The sequence below is a fragment of the Micropterus salmoides genome, unplaced genomic scaffold (genome assembly GCF_014851395.1).
Source record: "Micropterus salmoides isolate LMB-PRFRI ecotype aquatic unplaced genomic scaffold, ASM1485139v1 Ms_hic_scaffold_22, whole genome shotgun sequence".
NCBI lineage: Eukaryota > Metazoa > Chordata > Actinopteri > Centrarchiformes > Centrarchidae > Micropterus > Micropterus salmoides.
Window position 1 is genome coordinate 3,241,909 of NW_024041373.1, and position 21,443 is coordinate 3,263,351.

The window sequence follows — 21,443 nt, forward strand, 5'->3', positions numbered from 1 at the left end:
GCAGTTAACTGACTGCATAAAGATTATTTGATAAATAAAAAAAATAAATTTAGTTACACAGCTACCTCGAGCTGAAACTTTAGGTGTACTCTCATGCTTTCGAAAAGCAAGAAGCAAATTCGTATGGAGGAAGCATATAGGTTCATACGGTCCACACTCAGCAACTACAACACAGACAGAAATCATCAGAAAAGTTACAGTGAAATATTAATACAGAAAATCAGTCCAGCTTTCTCTCAATAAAATGTGTGATTTTGTTCTTGATGCCAGTTCACTCATTCACTGTCACCATAGTTTTGTTCCTGCTTTGACTGAATGCAAAATGCTTGACACTGCGGAACTGTGGAATGTTCAGGGTGCATACATGTATGTATTCATAGTTTTCACGTGATATCACGTTCCATGCGGAACGCTCCCTTGGAGGGCAAGCTGCCCTGCCAACCAGGAAGCAAGTGATACACTGTTACCTCTAGTTTTTTTTACTTTTTGCGTTGCCAAAATGTTGGATGGTTGTTGTTCTTTCAGAAGCACTAATCGAGGAGGAGACAAGCATGGGCTGTGTTAGGTGAGGGATTCCCCAGAAGGTAAACACAAACATTACCGCAGTCGAGCGGCGACAGGGACCTGGCGTTTTTTAATGGTGGAAATAGGGCAACGGGTGCTGTATATAGATGCATGTGCCCAACACTTACAGTTTGTGTCCATATCTATTGTTTTCTTAAGTTGAGAGGTGATCCAAATAAAATGTAACTGCTTTTGCAGTGTCTCTACTGGGGAGTCATGCTGTGTGCCGCTATGTTGGTCTGTTCTTTTGCCCCCCAGGTGCGCATGTCACGTGACTGGAAACTATGAATATATGTATATAAATAACTGTATATACCGTTTAATTGTTTTTAGCATATTTTAATATAGGCCTACACAAACACAAATCTTAATCTAAGCAAAGATTTGCACTAGAGCTGAATTAAAACATATTATGGATTCTACCACAGCAGATCCCACTAGTGTCAGCTTGCAGTGACGATCCCTAGCAGTTAGGCGGTGCAAGTTTCCTTTTCCCCCAATTCCCCAACAGTTTCAGAATTAGGCAAAATTATCTTATTATCTTCACTGTAATGCAGAGACAAACAACACAGGCACATACATACAACAACTATGAGCTTTCTTTTCTACATTCTACTTCACCTGGAAGAGATGTCTGCAAAGCTCATCTTTGACCAGTCCTAGCAAAGTCTGGTAGTTAGCAATGTGTGCCGACTCGAGTGCTACAGTCAACAGCTGCAAGCCCATGTGCATCATGGCATCAGTGTTGTGGCGGTCATGGGGGTTGGTCAGGGAAATCAGGAAGCGAAAAAGCTCCCTTAGACATGGCAGGCCATAAGGGATGAGGGACGCTCCTACAGGAGAGACAAAAGGGGTACGAAGGTTAAGAAAGAACCAACTAATTTTGTAGACAAGATTTTTATCTGACAAGTACAGAAAATGTCCTCAGTTTATAAAGAAAACACAATTACTGTACAATGTGGAGCTCTCAAAGTCAACATGTATGCGCAGATTCCTGAGCTCAGTGATTATCAAAAGCAACTGTTTGCTTATAAACTGTGTATCAAGAGTGCCAAAACAATTTGCAGTACAAGAGAAATCAGAGGTGAAAGAAGCCTCAGTATCCTTACCGTCTCTTTGTGTAGACTGTGTAAAACGGACTCCTCTGGGGTTGACATAGTCCATGTCATGGACAGAGGTGCTGTCAGACTGCTCTGTTATGGAATCTTTGTCCTCCAGAACTTCAGGTATGGACTCCACTGAGGCAGACTGAGCTGGTTCAAAATGCCTGCCCTCACACTAGACATAAATGGAAATAGAACACAAATCACAAGTCAATTAGCATATCATGCAAAACTTCATTTATTTCAGTAATTCAACGGAAAAGGTGAAACTAATATATTATATAGACTCATTACATGCAAAGTGAGATATTTCAAGCCTTTATTTGATATAATTTTGATGATTATTGCGTACAGCTTATGAAAACCCCAAATTCAAAAGCTCAGAAAATTTGAATATTGTGAAAAGGTTCAGTATTGTAGGCTCAAAGTGTCACACTCTAATCAGCTAATTAATCCAAAACTGAGCCTTTAATTAGTCTCTCAGTCTGGTTCAGTGGAATTCACAATCATGGGGAAGACTGCTGACCTGACAGCTGTGCAGGAAACCATCATTGACACCCTCCACAAGGAGGGAAAGCGTTGGATGTTCTCAAAGTGCTGTATCAAGGCACATTAATAGAAAGTTAAGTGGAAGGGGAAAGTGTGGAAGAAAAAGGTGCACAAGCAGCAGGGATGACCGTAGCCTGGAGAGGATTGTCAGGAAAAGGTCATTCAAATGTGTGGGGGAGCTTCACAAGGAGTGGACTGAGGCTGGAGTTACTGCATCAAGAGCCAGCACACACAGACGGGTCCTGGACATGGGCTTCAAATGTCGTATTCCTCTTGTCAAGCCGCTCCTGAACAACAAACAACGTCAGAAGCGTCTTACCTGGGCTAAAGAAAACAAGAACTGGTCTGTTTCTCAGTGGTCCAAAGTCCTCTTTTCTGATGAGAGCAAATTTTGCATCTCATTTGGAAACCAAGGTCCCAGAGTCTGGAGGAAGAATGGAGAGGCACACAATCCAAGATGCTTGAAGTCCAGTGTGAAGTTTCCACAGTCTGTGTTGGTTTGGAGAGCCATGTCATCTGCTGGTGTTGGTCCACTGTGCTTTATTAAGTCCAGAGTCAGCGCAGCGGTCTACCAGGACATTTTAGAGCACTTTATGCTTCCTTCAGCAGACGAGCTTTATGGAGATGCTGACTTCATTTTCCAGCAGGACTTGGCACCTGCCCACACTGCCAAAAGTACCAAAACCTGGTTCAATGACTATGGGAGTACTGTGCTTGATAGGCCAGCAAACTGGCCTGACCTGAACCCCGTAGAGAATCTATGGGGCATTTCCAAGAGAAAGATGAAAGACATGAGAGCGAACAATGCAGAAGAGCTGAAGGCCGCTAAGCATCCTGGTCTTCCATAACACCTCAGCAGTGCCACAGGCTGATAGCATCCATGCCACGCCGCATTGTGGCAGTAATTTATGCAAAAAGGGCCCAAACCAAGTACTGAGTACATATGCATGATTATACTTTTCAGAGGGCTGACATTTCTGTATTTAAAATACTTTTTTTTTATTTTTTATTTTTTAATTGATTTCATGTAATATTCTAATTTTCTGAGATTTTGAATTTGGGGTTTTCATAAGCTGTATGCAATAATCATCGAAATTATATCAAATAAAGGCTTGAAATATCTCACTTTGCATGTAATGAGTCTATATAATGTATTAGTTTCACCTTTTCAGTTGAATTACTGAAATAAATCTTTGCATGAACTTTTGCACGATATGCATGAGTTACTTGAATACACACACAGCTACCAACAATAGACACAATTTCTCAAAATGAAAATGGAGATATGGCCAAAAATGTTATCACGATAAAAACATTATATCGATATCGATTATCATGATAAATGTCAAATCGGTATTTCTTTCAAGTTTAAAGGCTGATATTTGCTCCTGACTGAATATTTAAGAAACCAGATGGTTAATTATGTGGTTAATCTTTCTTTATGGTCAGAATGGAACAAACACTTGATGCCAAACAGTGGATCACTTAACAAATCTGAGGGAGAAGATTCAAAACTATTATGATTAAATTTTGTTTTTGACAAATATGATTAGTAAATCTTTTTTCAGTCCCTTTTCCTCAACAAAATAAATATTTTAATAGAAAAATGTTAAATGTTAATTTGTTTGTGATTCAAATGAATGAAACCAATTATTTATTGACGATATTGTACATTATAGGGGTGGTGATGGCGCAATGGATAAGACTATGCCTTTGCTGTGAGAGACCAGGGTTCCATCCACCATTGTGTCCCTGAGCAAGGACACTTAACCCCTAATTGCTCCAGAGGCGTGCGACCTCTGACATATATAGCAATTGTAAGTCGCATTGGATAAAAGCGTCCGCTAAACATAATGTAAATGTAAATTTTGATATTGAGGAAAATTATATTGCGATAATTATCATTATTGTTTTATTGCCCAGCCCTAGTTGTTGGTCTTCCTATTGATATTTTCCAAACAGCCATACTTGTGTATCAGGAGAGCCAAGTTCAATCCCAGGGAGTGTGGTAGCAGTACTATGGGTGGCTGCAGATGAGCTACATAGTTCCAGGTCAGAAAGGTCTTCCCTAGAGGTGGCTTTGGAACAGGTGTCCACACCACTGTCTGTGGTTGTAGGGCTGCAAATGGATGAACCAGCACTGTCTGAAGCTGGTAGGCTAGAGGTCGACAAGCCTTGCTCAATGAATGGGACACCACCTAACAGGAAAGAGATGCAGCCATAGATTGGTATAACATGTTGTGTGTCACCATTCACCTGCATGCACAAATATATACTACAGCTTCATCTATCATATGAAAATCAGTAGCAATATTTAAGATCCACCACACATTCCTTACTCATTTGTTTGCTAGAAAATAGGGTCAAAATCAGAGATTTTTCATAAAAAGGGCATGTTATTATTGTTTAGTTTTTACCCTACCTGGATTTTTTAAAGAGAACAGAGAACTGAGGACTTTGATGTAATTTTAGCTTCTAAAAAGGGTCACTCTTAATTGTATCATTGAGTGTATTATTACAATATTGTGTCTCTTACCTGAAAGGTTGTTGTTGCTGAGGGTGCTGGACTGGGATGGGTCCATCTGACCGGAGGGACTTCGGACCATGTGGCGAGGCGGCCTTGGTGAGCGTTTCTGCTTCTTCCATTTAGATGACTCACTCATCCCACCGGCACGCATCTTCAACTACAGGAAGCAGAGTAGATCCCTGAGTAAGGTCTCTCCAAACACAGAGTACTGCTGGACCATCATTACTGATTAAGGCCATGATTGGATAGGGTGACCTTCTTCTGAAAGGGGAACTCCATCAATTTTAGTCTGTTTTCAGATCTTTGGGAGCATCAGTGCATGTGCATATGTCTACATATGTCTGATATGTCAGAAGTTTGATAAATGTCCTGAAGTTATGTCACTTCAGTTAGCGTCGGCTGGAACTGAAGACTACATCTTTGAAAACGTGAAAACATAATGCCTCAGGCCACAGCTGTCGCCGGCAAGCAGGCATACAAAGTCTGGGGGTGTGTTTATCAAACCTTTGTAGCTCCTCATCTTTGCTTGAGGCTAGGAGCTCAATGCTACATTAGATGCTAGTAGCTTAACACACAGGAATCTCAGACAAAACTATCAGCGGTCAAGTTGCATTGTGGGTGACGTTGGCAAAGAAGAAGGATGCATAGAATGGCTGCATTCATTTTTATACTTTTGTTTAAAACCATGAGTTAGACAATGTTATAGAAGTGCCATGATAAATCGATGAAGTGCTCTTTGAAATGGACATACACAGCTGCATATTTTCACTCCTGCAGCATTATGCTGCAGATGGCTTTGCCATCAGTGTGTGAATGATTAGTTTTTGTTTTTGATGAGCAGTTGGCACCTTGCCGTCAGTATATGAATGTATGTGTGAATGAGTGAATGTGACATGTAGTGTAAAGTGCTCCAAGTGGTCGCTAGACTAGAAAGTACAATCCATTTACCATTTATTACACATTTACTGTTAACTTTGTGCAGCATGCTTTGGCAACACTAGTTAACAACAACATAAAAAGAAACCACTCTGGTTGCCAGTGTAATCCTGGTTCTCTGAGAAATAAGTGATATATCTCAATCAGGGAAAATACTGAGGTTAAAAAGAGAGCATCTTATTTGATCACAGTATTAAAACAAACACAGCTTCCTTTTACTGCAATTTTGGAAAACAATCCACAGAAAAAAAACAGCACAGTACGTTCATGCACACATATACTGTACACTAGGAAGAGCGACTCTGCCGCTTAATCTGCTTTGCTGTTATTTTAAAAGATAATTTAACTGTACAGTTTCTGGGTACTGTTTAGTTATTTAAATTATTTACAGTTTCAGACACTCTTGTGCTTATCTCCTGATTTAATACTATCACAATACTGCCGATTTGACATGTATTGTGATTCTGAAGTATTGAGATTCTAAATTGTGATTTTTGTTTGCTTTTTAACACTAAACCATTGGGGAAAAGTTGAATCATACTCTTTTATAGACTCTATGTCAATTGTCATATTTAAAAACAAAATGCACATCATATGTCAGTCAGTCTTTTCTTAGTTTTATTTCATCAGCATCATTGTAATACTACATAAAAAGTAGTAAATAATGTAGCTTTTGAAGTGAACTGACACATTTAGCTGCTCATCAACTAGTGCCATAAGATTTCTGGACTTAAAATGAAAGGTTTTTAATGAATAATGTAATTAATTATACACAACTAAATATAATAATAATTAGTGGTAAATAATATACAATGATTATTTATAATGAATTAATCATAACAATGATTTAAAAAAAAATTACTTAAAAAAATCTAAATACTTAAAGGTTCAGTGTGTAATATTTCTGAGGATCTATACAGAAATGCAATATAAGATCCATAACTGTGTTTCAGTGGTGTATAAAGACCTTACGTAATGAACTGTTATGTTTCTATTACCTTAGAATGAGCCATTTCTATCTACATAACGCAGGTCCCCCTTACATGGAGCTCACCATGTTGGGTTGCCATCTTTCTACAGCAGCCGATAACAGACAAATGGCTCTACAGAAAGCGTTTCGTCACTACGTTGTTGTTGTTCTTGTATAATTGCCGTAGACACTTATTACGTTGAATGCGTACAAAGAAGAGGAAATAGAGAAGTGAAATTTGGACAAATGGAGGAACACACGTATTATTTAGCACGAGCCAACAGAGTGTTAATCTTCGTCGTCAAAGAAGCGAATACACGATGAAGCCAGATGAAGTCGGGACAGATGCAGACAGATGATGGCAGAAATCAAGGATATAATCGTGGTGGATTTTCCCAGATGGAAGGCTCTGATGGAGGACAAATGTTTTCAAAGCAGCACTGAAGTTGCCAGTTTTCTGCTAGAAAGGTAATTAAGTTAGTTGAACTTTAGCGATGCAAATGAACTGTTGTTTGATAGCTTTAGCTAGTAGCTGGACATAGTCACTGAGAGAAGTGTAGTGTTTCCCAATAATGTTGTAAAATATACAGCTGGATTTATTTCATGTAGTTATTATCCAACGCTGTATTCTGACTTTGCTACGCGGACAGAAATGTGTCAGTTAAGTTGGCAAGACAATCAGCTGATGAATATTATTGGCAATAAAACTGTACAGTATGGTAGTTCAGATCAGTAGCTAAACTTCACATTTTACTACCCTGGTGGAAAAAACGTATATATTTTTACTGCTAACGGCGTTATATGATAACAAGACAGTGTGCCTATTAAGTGACCAATAATGCTTAACATAACACGGTAAACGCCCATTAAAAACGTTTTACCACAAACTTCATGTATAATGTGGTTTATAATGGACTGTGGTGCAGAAACAGTGAGGCTTACATTTTCCTGTTGTCTGTCAGTAGTCATACTTGCATTAGATGAAATAGTTGTTGAGATGTTCTTTATTTACTTTAATATGTTAGTTGATGAGCCAACTCTTTCAAGATGTAACAAAATGCATAATTACATTACAGTAAAATAATGTATTACAGGAGTATGCCACATCATGTAGCACTTTTCTGATGTTGCCGTTTGATGAACAACTAAATAATATTCACAGTTCCACTTGGTTTTACTGAATAATTAAGTAAATATAATTTCTCAATATATCTATCAAAAGAAACCTAATTTCTTGACTGGTTAGTGGCTACGCTCTGCTGTCTCAGACGACAACATCTTTTGTAGGGTCACTAAAACTTACACACTTAACCTTTAAGTGACTCAATTTTCATAATAATAATTCTAATGTGAGCATTCACAAGCACAGACATGTCATAGTGAACAATGTTTAACGTGATGAATCATCTACATCAGTTGCTTTGTTCTTTAATAGGAGGTGATCATTTTTTTTAAATACAGCATGTCAAGTTCCTCCTTCTAGCCAAGTTTATTCATTAAAGAAGTGGGAGGTTAGCGAGGTCTTAAAAAAGGCAAGGGGAAAGGTTACGAAGAGAGATTCCCCAGCCTAAATACTGAAAGTCATCTTCCTTACCTGTACTCGTTTGTTTTTCCACAAGATATTGTAAGCCTCAGAAAAGAAGGGGAGCGGGCAGGTGCCCGTGATTAGTGATGGGTAACATGTCAGCAGTGGGACCAACACAAAACACACTCAAGCATACACATTTATGCATGATGATAGTGGTGTGGGATCCAAACAGGGCACAGGGTTTTGAGACACAGCCACAACAGGCTCTAACCACTAGAGAATGAGCAGCCAGGTAATGAGCAGGCAGTGTGAGTGGACAGGCAGGCAGATAATGCAAAAACCAACAACTGCTGGAACAACTGCTTAATATTCAGGTCTCTACATGTATAACAAAAACAGCAAGGAGTGTATATATACAATATACAGACTTTTTCCGCTGAAAAGGTTAGAAAAGCCATTTTATGATGCTCTTCATCCCACCACTTAAAACACTACCTGCAACATTAACAAAAAGTCTCCACAAAAATGCTCATGCATTTATCTTTAGTTGACTCGACTACTGCAACGTTGTCTTTACAGGTCTCTCTTAAAAGATCGATCAGACAGCTACAGCTGATTCAGCTGCTGCTGCTACCTTTTATTCTCCTGTTTTAGATTGTTTTAATTTTCTCTAATCCTTTTTAATTCTAGTTTTTGTAATGCCCAATGTTTTTTTATTTGTATTTGTTTAACCTTTATTTATTCATGGAGCTTTACTGAGACCTCTCATTTGCAGGAGGCCCTGATCACATTCACACCATTACACAATTCACACCTGGAAACTGCCCAGTACAACCACAGCCTGGTCTGCTGGCCACTGAGCAGTTGGAGTTATGGGCCTTGCTCAAGTGCACCTCAGTGGTGGTAAATGAGGGAGGGCACTGTTTGTTTTACTTTTCACACCCAGATTTATCCTGCCGGTCTGGGGACTGAACCATCAACCTTTGGGCCACCACTGCCCATGGTGCTTTGTTTTATGTAAAGCATTTTGAATTGCCTTGTTTTTGAAATGTAGTATACAAATAAACTTGTCTGGCCTTAAAAAAAGGCAAGCCAAAGATTAATAGCAACCCAATGCACTCTCATGCACTCTCACCAAGAAGTCTTGTTAACCCTATGTCAGTGCATTATGCCAGTGGACTCACACAGGCAAGTTAAGTACCCTCTCGGGTCATTCTGACTTGTGTTTCTACACTGCTCTGCACAAAAATGATCCTTAGTGTCCAGGACACAGGATGGTGTTGTGGGAAGGTAAACAGGCAGACACAAAAGACTGGCAACTCAAACCAAAAGCTAAAAGTTCCAAAAAGCAAAAGTAAACCGAGAGGCAGAAATGAGATCAGAGAGGGCTGCAATGTTAGGAACAGGTGACAGGAGCAGCACAACCATAAATAGGGGTGTTAAAGGCATATCCAGACTTTGAGTCCTTAATTACATCGTTTAATGAATCGAGGTAATTTTACCTAAGACCACCCTTCACACCTGGCATTAAAATGCGTTTTGGGTGATCGGATTGCAATCGGATAGTGCTTGACCACACAAAAGTACAGATGTAAATGCACCTGAGACGCACTGAGGACAGATTGTGATCTGATCGGCCAAACCATCTCCGGAGTTGGTCAGGGAGGCATTGTGACCCCATTTAACACAAGTATAAATGCAATTGTATTGTCAGTCCACATACAACAATGGGCATCACTCACAGTCTTCCCCTAAGAAAATCAAAAGTTTGATGGCGAATTCAGACATTGTGTCCATAAAGAGTTATTCACTGAACATTCTCATGTTTTAGTGGTGAACTGAATGTATCAAGTTAACTCACACACTGCTGTGTTAAACTCAATATAAATTACTAAAACAACAGAAAGGAGTACACGTTATGATGAATGGTAGCATAAGTAAACGATGGCAGGCGGAGCTTAAGTTTCATTTTCTGGCTGAGCTATTATCACAGTTGAAGAGAGGAAAACACAAGTGGATAACCCATGGAGGAAAAAACAACTCACAGAAGTAAGCTGGTTCATTCAGAAAGTTATTATTATACAGTCAAGCTGTGATGTTCGGGTGTTTGAGCTGGTCTGAGCAATCAGATCTCAATGTGGACACTGGAGGTGCATAACAACATCAGGTCTAAATGTAATCAGGTTTCTGGATTCAATCTGGATATAAGACACATTTTAATGCCAGGTAAAGGGGTCTAAGATGCTGTAAAGGTCACATTTCATAGCCACAAATAGAATGTTCAGACAGAAACCTAAAAACAGCACAATGACAATGAGAAAAACCAAGACAGTAAAATTGGAGAAAAACAGCAATAATAGCAAGCAGATCAAATACACATTCGAAAGATCAGTTCCGTTACCTTCTTCATGTTGGCTCCAACATAACTTTTGGCCTCCTCTTTGAACTGAGGTAGTCTGGGGAAAAAACACCCATACAATTTAATTAAGATGGGAAAACAATCTTCTGACATAAATCTCTCCCTAAATTGCAGACTATTGTCCAGATATTATCCTTATGGGTATAGGAATTTTGAAATAAAAAAGTATCCATTATGATGCCATCAGCAGATTTTAATTGCTTCTGTGTTGCTTCTTGCTTAATTTGACTATTTATTTGCTAGTCCAGATGCTTGTTTTAAAAAAGGTCAAAACAGGGTCCAAACACGAAACTTCCGAGGAGCATTTTTTGAAAAGTTACTCAAATGATTGAATGATGAACAGATAATCATGATTGTTGCTAAAAATCGGTTGCTTGGTTAATAAAAATCAGTATATCTCGGCCTCTACTGTCAATTTCAAATCTGTCTATTGTGAGTCCCCCAACTTGATGGAAGTGCAATACAAGTACCCCTGTAATGCATTTTCTTAACCCAAAACAATTAACAAAAAAGGAATGCAGGACGTGTCCTAAGCTGCTTAAGACGCAATATCACAGTGGGAATCTCAACATGTTAAACCTGAGTCAATAAACTTTTCCAGCATTTGATGGGCAATGCTGGCTGCTGTTCTCAAGGCATCACACAAAAAATGCGTGTGTGTGTATTCCACTAGGTTTCTGTGGACTCTAAAGCTTTGTTGGAAAATGAGATGTCACCAGTCACACTCACATACGGACAAAAAAAAAAAAAAAAAAAAAAAAAAAAAGGAGCCAGCAACCCCCCTCCTGACATTAACTCCACGTTAATAGAGTGTTGTCTTGCGAGCACGATTATTGGATGATCTGTGGGTCCAACAGATTAACATGCCTAATACTTTCAGTCAGGCAATCTAAGACTGCTTCTGAGGAGCTGGAGAGAGCTGCTGCTCATTATTCTCTGATAGGGATAGAGGGGTGCAGCCCAGACCCTCTCACATCTCTATTATCCAGGGTCTGTGGACAAGTTGGGGGTTGAACATCAGCAAAATGAGATGGGGGGTTGTGTATGTGTAAGCAATAGACGTGGTAGTATGCCCACACTAAATTTATATCTCCTGTTCATGTGCAGGGATGCCTGTCTATGACTGTGGCTGCCATGCTTTTCTATTTCCATGCTCACACAGTAAGTAGGAAATGATAACAAGGTCCCATATAAGAGTCCTGCCAATAAATAAAAACAGGCCAAGAACGCTTAGAGGGAACGTCAGTAAATGGCGACAACCTTGGCAAAAACCAACACTAGACTTCACTGGAGGGAATATAATCCATCAGTTTGTGACAAATCCTGCATCAAATAGTCTTGGTGGTGACATACGCACCTTCAGAGAGGAGGTGGACAACATAACTTAATTTTGAGCTCTGTTTGTTCTCCAGATGTGCTCCTTTACATTCAGATGAGCCGAAAGCATTTTTTGTGGCAGATTTTCCTGATTGCTTCTGTCTGGGGTTGCTGGCAATGCTAATTCTGTATGTGTGCCTGTGTGTGTAGGTATGCTCCTTAGTATTTATGGGACTGGAAGCTTTGCTGTAAAAGCAGAGATCAGCTTCATCTATATGCAGATCATGCGGTGAGCTCAATTGGCTCATCCCCTTGTCTGTGACTGAATGTGACTGGCACTCTGATGCATCTGGACAAGGTGGTTTTTTGTGCGTGTGTGTGAATGTGTATGTGTGTGTGTGTGGGCAGTGGGGGGGCATTTATCCTAAATGCCAAAGGCAAAATCATGTTATGGCATTAGTAAATCAGTGGCCCGTTGACCCTGTGCACAGTACAAAATGAAATTCACAAGCTTCAAGGGGAATAATGACGCCTGAGAGACAGATATATGCAGAGAACTGCTCATCCATTATCTAGAAGTGATGGAGGAGTGCAGCAGCAGTCCGTCCAGCTTTTCTTCTAGAACGTTTTGGATTTGGGGTTTAAAACTTCTCTTCACATTGAAGCAACTTTAATTCTAGTCCGACAAGAAATGCTTTGATTAGTCTCTGTAACATATATAGAATATATAGAATACACATTCTTAACCACTTCAGGAGTGTATACTGCACCCATCTTCATCCACCAATTTCCCATTCATTTACCGGGAGAACAGTAGCTGCACCATGTCAACCAGTGTATGTTCAGCTGATTTCCTGAGCAGCTCTGCAAATACAGAAAAAAAAAACATTAGAACCCAGAAAGGATTAGAAGCTAGGAAAGTGACAACTCTGGCAGAGAGTTTAAACGCAGGCATGCAAACTGGTCAGGGGTAAAAAAGGTGAGAAGGATACGCAAGCAGTGAAATCTACAGAGACAATGTCAGAGGGGTCTGTTTAAGCTTACATGTTGCATAGATAACGTGCATTCGTCTACTGCAACAAGAGAAAGATACTGACATACAAGGGTGTCACTTTGTGTTGAAAAGTAGTGGGGACATTAGGGCTCAGATTAGGGATGTGACGATACACTTAGTTTACGAGATGTGGCGATGCACCACACCGGTGTCCCAAGAACGAGATGTGATAATAAATTAACAGTATTTAATAGAAATCATCAAAGCTGAATTACATGAGTGGGGGATGTGGGGGTCCTCCCCCAGATAATTTTGAGCATTAAACACTTAATTTCCTGAATTCTGGTGACATTTCCTGTTACCTTTCCTACATCAATTTATGATGAAAATGTTTTATGTAAAGGGAAACACAAAATTCAGGTGGCATGTGAAAATTCAAATCTAGTATTACATAATCTAATGCAGTGCAGCTCTCAGGCATTCTATGTTGCTTTCACATATGTTTCTCCAGTAGATCAACTTTTCTGATGTATTATCATCCCAACTGAATTAGCACAAATGCAGGAAAGATTTAGTCTTGCCTCCTCTTTTGTCATGTTCACTGGGAGAGAACGGAAAATTTGGCCAAACAGAAACTGTGACAAGAAGTTGTTAAAGTTATTGACTGGTGCTGAACATTTTGGGTCATTTTATAATTTGCAGCTTGTTTATTCTTACTTAAAAATGCAAATAAACTTTCATTGGTTCTTTGCCATTTCATGTTGCAAGCTATTTTTCAAAGCATTTTTAATAAACGCTTTCAAAAAGTCCCCAGTATAAATAAAACAGATGCCAACACGCAGGGATGTGCACAGACATTTTGGGGTGCAAGGGCTAAAGTGAAAAAAAAGGCACTTCTCAGAAATATTTATTTAAAATAATTTTTTTAACTACAAAACATTAACCTGTTGGGCACAGGCACCTTTTTTACAGAAAAAAGGCCTAAAATAACAAACCCAAAATGAATCAGGAATAACTCCTCAACCATTTGGCCAAGATGCATAATTCTGGTCTCCTTTGAAAAGTCGGAAGCTAAGGAATATAAAACCATTGTATATTAATATATTCATTTTACTATTACAGACTACATGGAGATGCAATAAAGACAAAATCTGATATTTTCATCCTCGCCCGGTAAAAAAAAGCATTTTAATGCATGTATTTTAATGCAATAAACCATCAAAACCATCATAAGGAAGCTTATAATGCAACTGAATATCTTCTAATACACCTAGAATGCAACTCTAACTGTAAATTTGATGAAACTAAAATACAGTGAACAGTTATCATACAACATCACACAGCCAAGCAACATAATACTGAGTTGCCTGAACACATTAATGTATTGATCAAATACATTTTTATTATTGCTATTTTACACATACCACACACACACACACACACACACACACACACACACACACACTAACTGATGGTGACAAGGACTGAGTTTACATTTGAGGGAGGGCTGTCAGTATCATGTAAAGATCTATCAGTATAAAATAAACAAATGGATAGTTATTAGATGAGGAGCCTATGATCAAAATGATGTAGTTACTGTTTAGGGCAGGACACTATTTCATGTAGTTGTCAATTTTGAGATTTTGGTGTATTTTGCTTCCATGTCTTCTTTTACTCTAGTGATAAGAAAACTTCCAGGAAAATATTCTGGCAGTAAATGTACGGTGTTAGTCACAGTGTGTTAGCTTCTCAAGACCAAGAAGTCTGTTGTTTGAAGACGTGTACTGTATATACCCCAGTGACAATGCCCAAGACTGTTGTTCAGTATTGGGCTCAGTTGGCTCCAACAAACATCAACTGTCATTACAACAGTGCAGTGACAACTAAGCTTGGTAATGACCCCATAGAGGTTAAATAGCTGGGACTCCCTGCCAGACAGTCAGAACTTTCTTCAAGTATCTTCAACCATGTCTAGTTGCCCTTGATTTAACCCTCCTTGGATAACTATAATTGACTGCATCCTTTTCCATGTTGACCATCCTATTATGAACAGTAGGGCTATGGCTACGGACTAAATGATTTGATGAGTGTTAATGTGATTTGACTCACCACTGAGGCGCATCTCAAAGCAGATCCTGAAGCAGGACTGCATGATCTCACAAACAGACTCGTTAGTCAGATGGGCTCCAACTGGCGTCAGCAGCAGAGTCCTCAGGACCTGAAAATAGGCATAATATGACTGTACTAAATTCCACAGTCATATAAAGGAGGAGGAGATAAACAAACGCAAGACAAACGATCAAATGCCATAGCGAAGTGGATAGCTACACACTGCATACTGGTTAGTACTGGGGAAGATGTCGGTCTTAGGAGCGTTCTTAAAATCAAAATGTAGCTGCTTGGCCCTGCAGGGTTGCTCCGGGCTCCTCAGACAGGGAGACAGCACTCTGCGAGTAAACAGCAGGCGCTCTATGGATAGTAACCATGGCAATGGCTTGTGTGCACTACACAGCTGTAGCCTATTTAACTTAAGTTAAAATTATAGGCTACATAACTTTACCTGTTTACCTTTAACAGTAATAGATTCTGGAAACTCACACACAGCGAGGATCAGTCTTCTTCCGTGTCGCATACAAAAAGTTCAAGACAATTCAACTTCGGTAGCAGGCGGGTGTCTGCGCGTCCCTTTACTTAACCAAACTCTCAAGGGACACTTGTTACTGAACATCCCCAATAAAAATGTTTCTGCGGATTACATAATTATATAGAAATGCTTGTATGCTTTGTACTTGCCAGTGCAAATCTATAGGCATTTATTTAAAGTTGCTCTTCTCACTGTAAAACAAGCATTTGTGCAGATAGTTCTGAACAAATGTGTGTCACTATCAGATATGCATTAAATTGTGAAAACGCAGACAAATGAGATTATGTTTTAGCCATCTCGTCTTGCTCTTCTGGTGACCCTTCTCACTCAGAGGTGCTTTGCCAACTATATTTTCATAAATTACATTAAATTAGTATGAACTGAAATTTTCACTTCTCAACAAAACTAAACTATAAGCTTCACAAAGGTCAGTTTTTGGAGAGCTGCTGCACAGTACTGGATTCATTTGTACCGAGATTGAGACAGTAGGGACGTCATTTGTTGGGTCTATCAAGTCATTGCAAGACCACTGTAGTACTGCGGACCACTGTACTCATAGTAAACATGTTGTACCTGTAAAATTTTCATAAGGACGACTTCATCACTGGCAGGGTCAGTTCCCACAAATCTAGCGTGTGTGACTGCGTCTGCCATGTTCTCGATGGCCTCTGCTGCTGCTTCATGGTTAGCATCTGCAAAAGACAAGAAACACAATTTTCAATAAAACTGTGTTTAAAAACATTAATGCCACAGTGCATGCATTGCTCGTCTCACCTTGAGTACAGTCACAGACTCGTGAATCATTCATCAGGTGTTGATGAGATTATCCTCAGAGTCCTAATAAGTTTTCTCGTTACCTGTTTATCTGCCTGCTCCCTCCACTCTGCCCGGCGCTGGGGAGCTAACAGACTCTAGCTACATCATGACCTGCTGTCTATTTTAGCACTAGCTAGCAACACTGCTTCCCTCACTGGCTCACTTGACAGAGGTCAAGGCATCTACATTCAAAGTGTTCAAAGTTTTAACCGTGATGACAAGCGGAGTGCGTGCAGCCACGTCGACTGCTGAAACAACGGGCTACTGTAACATTACTACACTGAAGAACAGGCTGTCTTTCAGACATAATACATATGTTTGGATTAGAGGCACCCCGCCTGGGATGGCAGTGCGGTGAATGAAGAATTGGATGGTCCGTCTCCCATTCCCTCCCCACATGCCTCATTTCAGCGGTAGTGCACCTAAGCCCTTCTACATTGCTACACTGATACACAGGCTGTTTCAGATGCATGTCATGTTGACTAGAAGAACCCCATTGAGAGATGGGGCTGTTTCTGTCTCCTTAAATGAGGTATGGTGAGTTAAGAGGAAGGGGATATCTGAGGCGCATTCTTTCCTGGCCTCTCATCTTTGTTACTCTGACACATGTGAGGCACCCAAATAAGGGGACAAGGTGCACAAGGTCCGCTCTTCCTTGACCTTCACTTAAGGAGCACCACACTCTGTGTCAGCAACTATCTGGTTGTTTATGTCCCACTGGATAACTAATCACAGCCGCTCCACACTGCGCACAACCTGGCCCAGGTGTTGCCAGTAAGAGTGGTGCCTCTCCTGTGACGGTTACCGCTGATAACGTGGAGGTGTAGCACCCACCCTCCGGTCCTCCCCCTCAGGTTGCCCCAGAGGTTGAGCTGCTAACCCCCATACACTGTTAAATCTGTTACTATTGTTTGTACTGTTAGTGCAGCTAGCACGTCAGCAGCCTCCCTCCTTTGAAGTGAGTAATTGTACTGTAATGTGTAATGTAATTTTCTTTTGTTCAAATAGATTTGTATTTCATTGGTATTGAAAAGAGAATCGATAAGGAACCAGTATAGAAGTCAAGATATCTGTAGCGGTATTAATAGCATAAAAATTATTTTAGCCGCCTCGATCTAAAATAATTTTTATACTTATAATGCTCAGGTTGTGGTGAAACTGCTTCCAGGGGTGGAGTGGCCATCAGGAAGGCCGGTCCATTTCAGGCAGAACCGGCCGGTGGTCTGTGTATCTGTCAGACTGGGCCAAACTAATACTTTCAATACTGAGGAGAGATACGAGCAGCCCCTCCCAACTTGGACTGATCCTCGTCTTTGCTGAAGTCTGTCTGGCTCAATGGCGTCGATCAGAGGAGTTTATTTTCCATCTGGAGGAGTTCAATCTCAAAACGTTTCGTTGGGCCCAGGGTTGTGTGACAAGCGCAACAGAGACGGTAAATACGGCGAAAAGAAAGAAAGAGGAAAAAGAAATAAGTGGTGCCGAAAAAATAGGAATTAAGAAGAAAAAGATTTTGCCACAAGATGCAGCAAATTAACTGACCTCTTACTAGGAAATTTGCCATGGTAGACGCAGATGAGACAGGAATCAGCACACGCAGGGACAGGTGCATGATTAGTAATGCACTTATTATACAATGAAATTATTTATATACACATATTTATGAATTATATATTTATAACTATTATAAATAGTGCTGGGCAACGATTAAAATTTTTAATTGCAATTAATCGCATAGTTAAGCGCAAAATTGAATAACGAATTCTAAAGTAGTGTATACACACTTTTAAATTAAATGTACTGCTATTTACACAAATTGCAATAACGTGGTTTGCAAACCAAAATTTTTTCCCTTTACACAGTAGCAATAAAATATTTCTTGTAAGTCTCAACTTAAACATTAATGTAATCAGATCAAATATAAACCACAGCTGTCTGCCACTGCCAGGGCATGACCTTTTATAGCTTGTTAAAACAAGTTAGAGTCTAGAGCAACGATCAGAACATCATAACAGGCACCTTCTGAGCAACAGGTTAACATAAATAAATCTGTTTTCTTGTTGTCTGAGCAGGTATCAGCAGAAACATTTTTCTTTTATCAGGGAGCAACACAAACAGTGTATGTTCAGTAGCAAGTGTCCCTGTTAGAGTGAGGTGAAGTGGTCACCTTTTTGTACGCGACATGAAGCACAAATCAGTGGAAGAGAGACTGATCCTTGCTGTTTGTGAGTTTCCAGAATCTATTACTGTTTACTAAATAAATAATAAAATAACACCAACAGGAGGGAATTCATGGCAGAGAAAACTAGATGTAGGCCTATCAGGTAAAGTTATCTAGCCTATAATTTTAACTTAAGTTAAATAGGCTACAGCTGTGTAGCGCACAGAAGCTGTTGGTTACTCTCCATAGAGCCCTGCCGTTTACTCGCGGAGTGCTCGTCTCCTGTTCACATGAGGAGCACAGGTTTACCTTTAGAAATACAAAATAACTGTCGGCGTAAATTATTTAATGCGTTAACGCAATAATGACAAGTTAATGTGCCCAGCCCTAATTATAAACAACAGTTTGTAATGTCTTATCACACAAAGACAACATCTATAAGCGAGGAATCTCTGTATGTATATAAGCTGTGTCATGTTGATGAGGGTGAGGAGGAGGAGCTGGAGAAGGACAATAGAATGAGACAAAACAGTGACAGCTACAGGGGCAGTGTGAACACTTCCGGAATATCTTTAGGTTTTGGAATTTTTAAAGACATCAGCAGAGAATTTCTGATTTTTTTTGTCATTTTTTGCTGTACATTCTGTAGATTAAACAATTAGCATGAGGGGAAAAAAGTCAATGAATCGATAAAAAATCTTGTTATTTTGAAATCAATTTATAGCAGAGCTACTGTTGTGGATAGCATTAGATTGCATAATGTTGACAGGTAAGTGACATATGAAGAGAATAGATTTCCTTCACAATCAGGGAAATGTGTCTCCCTCTGCTTATAGCCTACACAGGAATGCATTATATACTGTAACTACTGCACCCTAAAATCATTTTTCCATGGGACTAACCACAAATGACAGAAAATATAGTGATATTACACTAAAAGCTCTATTAATATCAGGGTAAAGAGAACATGTTAGCAGCCTGTTCTCTACAGCTGCCATGTCTACTATGAAACAGGACACCTTCATATATTGGTAGCCTACTAATTTTCACCATCCAATGAAAGAGGTAGAGCAGTGGAGCGTGTGGTGGAAAGGTTTAAATTCAACTTCTGAATAGAAATGTGTACTTTGGGCAATTAAAACTATTCTGTCAGATATGACAAACAACAAATCAGAATGCGTCACCATTCCAGTGGTAAAGTAAATTTAGGATGTGGAATTATTGTTAGCTAACTCAGCTACCAAGAACACAGATCCAACCGCTCAATGCATAAACACAACTAGACAAATCTAGTACGGTCCATCCACATTGTCCTTCAAACCCTGGGATCTAACAACCAGATGTGGCCTTTTGTTGGGGCAGGCTGGGACAAACTGGCTGTCAGAGCAACAGGAGCCAGTGTTTTTGAAACCCGAGCGGCTGGCCAGCTATCTGCCGGGAGCCTGCCTGTTTTCCTTTCCCATCGCCCAAAGAAGCAGCAGTTCATTAACTAATAAGCACAGGGGGAAAGAGAGGGGAGTACAAGGACAGAGAGAGAGACAGAGAAAGGGAGGTGAAGACAAGGATTTTACAAGTAAAACAACAATGCTGTCTGTGAACATGAAGACTATATATGTGGAAAAGATGGACAGCTCAGGATTTAAAGTGACACTGAACATTTCTGTGTGAGGATGTGTTACTAGTAGACATTAGATAAATGATAAACAATATTACTTCTTAGAAAACCCTAGAAAATGATTGATATTTCAGTAATTGGCAGCTGTTGTGAAGACCTGGAGTGCAGACAGTATAACAGTCAGAAGTTGGTAAATTGCTGAGAAGTGTTTTATGTGTGGTTGACACTGTTGAGAAAGAACAATGCCAACATCCCTCCAGAGGAAATGGCGACAACAAGCATGGAAGTTGTGCTGAAAACCTCCAACATCCAGACGCTGAAACTGGAGCCAGCCAAATGTCAGAAGTGATATAAAACACTAATCCTTCTCTTGGCACACAGTCTATACAAGTGGTGTCAAAAGGAGGGGTTGGGGGAGCATTGTTAAAATATCACTGAGCAAAGGAGAGGCTCAATATGTGTGTGTGCGCCTGAGGGTATGTGAGCAAAGTCAATAGGGGGTTGAACCGACTGCGACATAAAGCAGTTTAAGTAATATCAAACTCTGGTCACAAAAATCAAAGACGTGGCGTGAGTGAGAGTGAGCAGAGAGGGCAGAGTGGCTGGTTTTTAAGTGTGCGACACACAAAAAGCTCTCTAGCTGCACTCAGCACGAGGGCCAATACATCTTTAGAAACCAAACAAAGGGACTGCTGCTTTTTCCATGGTCAGGGAAGAAAATTAGTTTGTTCACCTGTTCATCTTCTGAATAGCACAAGATCACCTTTCAGCCAGGCTGCTCTGCTCTTAGCTTTGGCAACACAGTCCATGCGCACAATAGTAAATGCATGGAATACAGGTATTTATTGGATTGTTTTTTCTTGATGTTAAGTGGTCCATGTACTTGGCGGTCAACGGATTTTCATTTTGAATTCTTTTTTTAATTTCAAGATGGAAAACGTAAAAAAAAAAAAAAAAAAGACCCAACGGTCAGAAGAAAGGAAATAAATCCAAACAGCTACCAAAACTTCCTAACATTACTGAAACACAACAAACTCCTCTCTCCAACTCAGAAAGCAAGCAGGCTAAGAAAAAGACTATCAACCACCTAGCGGCTAGCGATGTGAGAGGGCACCAACCTGTCACCCAAAGCAGTCATTCCCTTAATTATGCAAAACTTTAATTTTATTTATTTAAAATGTATTGCCAATTTTCATGAAAGGGGAATTAGCTACATAGAGACCAAAACAGTTTTTTGTACCATATTATATATATATAATATATATATACATACACACATACACACACATACATACATATACAC

General features: G+C 39.8%; 1 protein-coding gene across 2 annotated transcripts in view; it reads right to left on the reverse strand.

Moving 5' to 3' along the window:
• Positions 1–21,443, reverse strand: part of gbf1 (golgi brefeldin A resistant guanine nucleotide exchange factor 1) — a 128,440-nt gene that overhangs the window by 43,593 nt on the left and 63,404 nt on the right. For both annotated transcript variants that reach the window (XM_038737531.1, XM_038737530.1), the window contains exons 5-13: positions 16,125–16,243; positions 15,017–15,125; positions 12,717–12,777; positions 10,579–10,633; positions 4,753–4,900; positions 4,185–4,414; positions 1,674–1,842; positions 1,186–1,397; positions 66–164 (exon numbers count right to left, since the gene is read on the reverse strand). In XM_038737531.1, the coding sequence (XP_038593459.1) occupies positions 66–164; positions 1,186–1,397; positions 1,674–1,842; positions 4,185–4,414; positions 4,753–4,900; positions 10,579–10,633; positions 12,717–12,777; positions 15,017–15,125; positions 16,125–16,243 (1,202 nt within the window). The remainder of the gene's footprint in view (positions 1–65; positions 165–1,185; positions 1,398–1,673; positions 1,843–4,184; positions 4,415–4,752; positions 4,901–10,578; positions 10,634–12,716; positions 12,778–15,016; positions 15,126–16,124; positions 16,244–21,443) is intronic.